At 43.6% G+C, this 6,000-nt stretch overlaps 1 protein-coding gene across 4 annotated transcripts in view; it reads left to right on the top strand.

Moving 5' to 3' along the window:
* Nucleotides 1-1,525: 1,525 nt before the first annotated feature.
* The window catches only part of si:ch211-130m23.3 (uncharacterized protein LOC558547 homolog), a 103,698-nt gene continuing 99,223 nt past the window's right edge, over nucleotides 1,526-6,000 (top strand). For 2 of the 4 annotated variants that reach the window (XM_035379607.1, XM_035379608.1), the window contains exon 1: nucleotides 1,526-1,921. In XM_035379607.1, coding sequence (XP_035235498.1) covers nucleotides 1,866-1,921 — 56 coding nt within the window. In that variant the 5' untranslated portion in view covers nucleotides 1,526-1,865. The remainder of the gene's footprint in view (nucleotides 1,922-6,000) is intronic. The other 2 variants (XM_035379610.1, XM_035379611.1) reach the window with 2 other exon arrangements.

The raw sequence follows: 6,000 nt of genomic DNA, 5'->3' as shown, positions 1-6,000 counted from the left end.
CGCTCCTGTCTGGCTAGCTATAAAATTGCACCAAATAAACAAAAGTGATCTTAAACATGTGAGGCAAGGTTACATTACATAGGAAATATGTTTCATGTTTCAGTGGACAAAGCATTTACAAGTGGAAACCTTGGGTCATAATAAACTGTGCATTGAAAGAAAAGCCCATCTTCATCTGAAACATGTAAACCAGTGATCTCAAACTCATATCTTGGAGGGATATCATATGTGCTGGTCTTTGATGTGTTCTTACTCTTAAGTCATTGATTGGCTAAAGAGTCTGGCCAACTTGTCTCAAAGGCCTACATTGACTTTCAATTGAAAGGAAAGACTGAGGCTCTCCAGGAATGAGTGAGTTGGAAAACCCTAATTCAAGCACGCAAGCACTGGGAAAAGTGCGCAATGTATGATGAAGAGTGAAGATAGATATCAAGTCAACATTAATATGATGGTAAACCCCACCCTCTCTCACCCCTTTCCCTCCACCTTAATTTGCCCCAACCACACACACACACACTTCAGGACCCTGTTGCTAATATGCTGCTGATGACTTTCTGATGAAAACGGGCCCCATCTGTTTTCTCCACCCTTGCTGCCTCTTGTGTCACATGACGTTGGCTCTTAGCTAAATCTAAAAGGGGACCAAGGCAGGCACATTTGAGAATTTCAGCAAAAAATCCGAACTACTTTAATAACCCTATGGAAGTACAAGTAAGAATCAATGTCTTCATTCAACAGCAAAGAAAACAGGTGCTCTTATAATCAGTGGATAACTATATAATTGTCATTGAACTGCAGTGAAGATGCATTTAAAAAGCGCTATATAAATGCCGTCCATTTACCAAAAATGCCTGTTAAAATGCAGTTGTGGTAGTTGAGATCATATTGAAGTCATCAACACATCTGGCTTTGAACTCGCCTGTCCGACTTGGGGTAGAAAATGCAAACCCCTGTCATCGATATTAAGAAGAGGCAATTATTTTGTGATGTTCCTGTAATTTTTTTTTGCAATGTTCTGTCAATCAGTCAAACCCTCTGACAAGTAACCATATATTTACACCCTGACAAGGACACAGTTATATGTTAGTTTTTGAGCACAGTAATTCCACAGTAAACAATATTGCGCAAAACCCCACATACAACTGCGTCCTTGTCAGGGTGCAAATCTATGATAACTTGTCAGCGGGTTTACTGCATGAAATGGTAAATACCCCGCCTGGTGTGCATCTTAATATGTTCACATGTATTAAACTGTGTGTCTCCATGGATTTCAAGTTCAATGTCATGTGCACACCAGTACAAAATGCCTAATACTTGGTATCTTACTGCGTGCACACTGCATTGACCGTGTGTCGGCAGAGGGTGTGATTGCCTATAAAGGGAACAGCCAGTTGTTTAAAATCCTTCTCGGACGGTTTCAAATTCCCCCTTGCGCTGGGGGAGGAGAGGCGAACGAGAGAACGAAGGGAGGGTGTGTGTGTGAGAGAGAGAGAGAGAGCGAGCGAGAGAGAGTGGGGAGCGAGCGAGCGAGAAAGAGAGAGAGGCCGTGTATGTGTGTCTGTGCTTGGGAGAAGAGAGATCGCAGGAGGTGCGCGTTCCCAACGAGCGCAGCCAAGGCGGTCTGAAAGAGACAACGCGAAGACGGGAGAGGGAGGTGGTGGGGGTGTGTTGCAGTGGGGGAGTTGTTAGGAAGGGCGGAGCGAACAGACTGTCAATCTTGGCGGCTACCACAGCGAATGGGCGTTCTCTATCAGCGGGACACCCAATGGAAAGTGACGCTCCTTGTGTCGCTATGGTGACGGGGTTGTGCCCGGGGTGGCTGTGATGGGTTGACAGGTGCGTGACAATCGGAGCTCTCTGCAAGCATGTACGCCAAAGGCAAGAGTAACAACGTACCGTCCGACAGCCAAGCCAGGGAAAAGTAAGTTTTATTTATGGGGGGGAAATCGCTATATTGAAGACAGTGCACCAACGGCGGGGAGGCCAGACGCTTAGCTGCAGTGGAAAGGCGAGGTGCTCTCAGTAATAGCAGCGGTAGCGGGAGTACTGTATTGCCCTGAAAAGTTGTTATTGTCAGTTGCCAGCGCAGGGCAAAGAGAAACTTAAAAAGCTTTATATTAACTTTATGAGGTATATGGTTCCGGAAAGGCAAGGGGGAGAGACAACCAAACTGAATTGTAGCTTGCAAACTACAGATTCAGATCGCGTTGTCAATCGGAATTTTAGCAGCAGTATTTATCGGCGCTTTCGTTTGCTGGCTGGATTGCTGCGTTAGCTAGATGTCAAAATTGTGGCATCCAAAGCAACACATCGTCGATCAGTTCGGGAGTTATCTTGCAAGTTGCATGCGTTTAATGGGAAATGTTATAGGCAAAATAGGTGCGTTAAAAAGGTAGGCTAGTTGATGCTGTTGTTTCGGTGGCGAGTCGCCGTGAGCGTGAACTTTTCCCTGTAAGACTGAGACGACACTGCTTTTCATTGTGTGCCCATTTAGCAAACTGTTCACATCTCAACACGTTTGCTAGATCGCTATTTTCATGTTGCATTTTCATTTGGTACCTCACTAGCTAGCTAGAAGCTCTAAGGATGGACGGGTTCGGTATACTATGACTAGAAACCTTATGGCACTTGATTCTTTACTGGATCCACTTAGCTACGCATTCAATTTCATTAAGATTGGCTGTTGTATTTTGTGTTTATGTGTTTGTTTGTGTTTTGGATATTTTAAATCAATCAACGTAACCATTGCTAGTTGTGTAATGTCAGATGCCTAACTGAATTTCAGACCATTCAGCACCACAGCAGTCGTTTACATCGATGGGCTTGAATCAAGTAGCAGGCGTGTTTCCCTGACTGTATCCGAGCAGATTTGTTGTGGAAATAAAGCCTGTGTGGTGGTATGACCGTGCGTTCGGGAAATGCACGACGATAACCACTACAATGGTTTATTTTTCTTTCTTATTTTGAGATACGAGAGTAGCTTATGTTTCCTCCAGTTACGAACAAAACTCATGTGTCCATTGGTGCAGTTTAAAAGAAACTGGTAAGCACGCGCGCGGAACTAAACACAGAGCCATGCCCTCGTATCCACGCAGGGCAAAACACACGAAACAGTGACATGCATAGACTGCACATGAGAAGCAGAGCATTGTCAAATTGCCTTAGTGGGTCAGAAAGATGTATTTATTTAGAATCACGCAGAGAAATTGTCTCATACGGCAGACCCCAGCTGGTTGTGCAACCCTGTCAGCGACAGTCTAAATTGCCTGAAACGACTGTTTAACATTGGTCTGTGTACCTGGAAATGTGTGTCCAGACTCATGTGTGTTTAATACGGATTGGGTTAAAAAAGTTTGAATGAAAGGGTGGATAGAAAAGCCAGAGACCGCTAATCGCGAACATCTGTGTGGGTTTTCTTTTTGTCCAGTATACACATCATCGCGCATTTCAATCGAGATCGATGCCAGACTGCTGCTCTCAGACACATCAGTTTTGCATAATGACGTATGTGGAGTTACAGCTAGTTTGACGGCTGTAGACTTTTCCCCACACTTGTGTCTACTGGAATGGATTGGCCATGAAACAGATGTAAAATAGCATTATATAAAAATAAGTGTCATATTAACATGCGTAAGAGCACACATAATACAGAACCAAGCCTACTAAAGCAAAACCATAGTGCTAAGCAAATCATTTATTAGCTAATTTTAATTAAAGTAATATCGTCTGTTACTCTACTCTGCTGTGTGGATTTTTATTGCTTATTGAATTTGTGACACGTTTTTTGTTTGTTTGTTTGTTCTTGTCTACCTATGGTTTATTAAACATATGCCATTGATTGAAGAAAATAAACTCACGAATGTGTTCCCTCAGTTAACTTTTCAAAAGCACACCAGCAGCTCCTTGTTTCATAACTATGACACCAGCACTGACGTTAATGCCAACACATGCTGACGTGAACGTAGCAGTCCTTTGGAATTTGTGAGGTCGAAGTTTTACGCGTCACGTGGTTTAGCTGGAATGTTAAGAATGGAAGTTCCTCGGTCTCGTTTTTGGATCGCTTATATCCCAATATGCTGAACCTGAATTACTCCACCACAGACATTTCCAGGTGAATGATTGGAAATGAAAGCTGTAACATTCACCCTGCATAAACATCCGATAAGCATATAAGCCATGCATCACCTTTAGTTTGTTGCCCTGAGTGTACTGCTTCATATTTCTATGTGCAACATAGGCCACCGAAATTTGTTGCAGCCTCTAGTTTCCTCTCGTTTAAGCCAATGGGCCATCAGTTTATGGACTGTCGTGCCTACTAAATGACCAAGTCACACAACCTGGCATAAAAGGTACAAATTAGATTGCTGAACCCAGCTGCTTAGATAACAGTGCCTCATAATAACCTATTGCCTAGTAGGGATATGCACAGTCCTCTCTTTGTGCATTTTGACTACTTTCTTTAGTCAGTTTTGAGTCAGAACTGCCAGATCCCCAATTTGCCTGTGCTTGCACACCTTCTCAGAGCCCCTATCCAGAAAACATGTAAGATTTATAGCGAAGGCATGAAAATAGCAGGTGCTTAGCTAACTATGTAAGCTACGGGATCTACTGTCAATCTAAATGAATATCACGACTGTGTCAATTAAGTGATTAAGGAGAGCTACATGGCATTCATTACTACCGCATAGGATGAAAGGCTTGTTGATCCAAGGCAAGCACGTGTAAACTGAGAAGAATACATGTTATGTGACACATCTGGCACATCAAGCCTGAATACTGTGTAGTATGTAATGTAAGTGGTATTTCCATAATTAAATGTGTTTTCCTCCTGCTTTTGCGCACTCTAAAATAAGGAAGCATTTAAAATTCATGTTTGAAGATGTTTACAGAAATAATGTCAAAAATGATCTGCTTCGTGATTTTTGTTTTGACGTTCTATCCTGTTTTATAATGTAACTCTTTGGCATGCAATGAAGAGGTTTAGTATGCTGGCAAAAGACGATCAAGCATTAAGGAATTATGAGAAACTGCAGAGTGAGCGTGTTTCCACTGACATACTTAAAGTAGTCAAGTGTCAGCCCAAATTCTCTGGATTGGCTTGAAATTTAGGCTACATTCGGCCACAGAACCTTTATTTGCGTTGTTTGAAGTGAGTTTCACTTGAATATCCTCCACAGTGCATCACCCGCGTCTGCACGCTCATTATTTATTTATCTTACTGGTGTTCAACCTGCAGGTGCAACCCCTGTCCCAGAGGCAGGAGAAGCACTTTGCAGTGTCTTGTTGAGTCTAGATGCAGGTTCGAGTCTAGGAGCCTGGGCCTATGTACTTTACAATGGAAATGTTCGCATTGCCTGGGTAGGAAGGATACCTGCACAGGTACATTACCTGGGAAGGTGTCTCTCTTCCCCTCACTCCCCCTGAGTCTCGTCCGTTCGCGGTCGATACCGTTCCATCTCTGCTGGGTTTCACCGGGCGAAAGCCTCCAGGGAGTCTGAGCGATAAGTCTCTCGCTGCGGGCCACCTCACCGCCTCCAACCGAAGGAACAACAAAAAGCCCCGGAATTAAACGATGCGCACCGGTGTCATTGCGAGGAGGGGCGAGAAGAAACGAGACAGCCGCTGCCTTAAACGGACGAGAGTAAATAAGTTTTGTTTTCTTTCTCCGTTCTATTTTTCATCAGGTTGAACCGAGCATTCTGCCCCCCCCGGGAATTCCTTTTGAAGGGAGATCTGTGACGGCTGACAAAGTAATTCAAAGGTTGACAGAAGGGTACCGGCGCGCCACAACGCTTTTTCAATTGCCAGGAGAATACTGAATCTTCTCAGAATCTGTGAATATCCTGTTGATAATGTCACAGAAGTTTTGTTGAGTTTGTTGGCAAGAATTCACGGGCAGTAATGGTGAATGGACCCAAGTTCTTTTTGTTTGTGCTATAAGAAATGCCCACAGAGGGTATAATTAGAAGAATTTGGCTGTTTAATCAGTGAGCGTTTGCT

The sequence above is a fragment of the Anguilla anguilla genome, chromosome 10, assembly GCF_013347855.1.
Source record: "Anguilla anguilla isolate fAngAng1 chromosome 10, fAngAng1.pri, whole genome shotgun sequence".
Classification (NCBI taxonomy): Eukaryota; Metazoa; Chordata; class Actinopteri; order Anguilliformes; family Anguillidae; genus Anguilla; species Anguilla anguilla.
The sequence above is the reverse complement of the archived record's forward strand: the minus strand, read 5'-3'. Positions and strand labels throughout refer to the sequence as shown.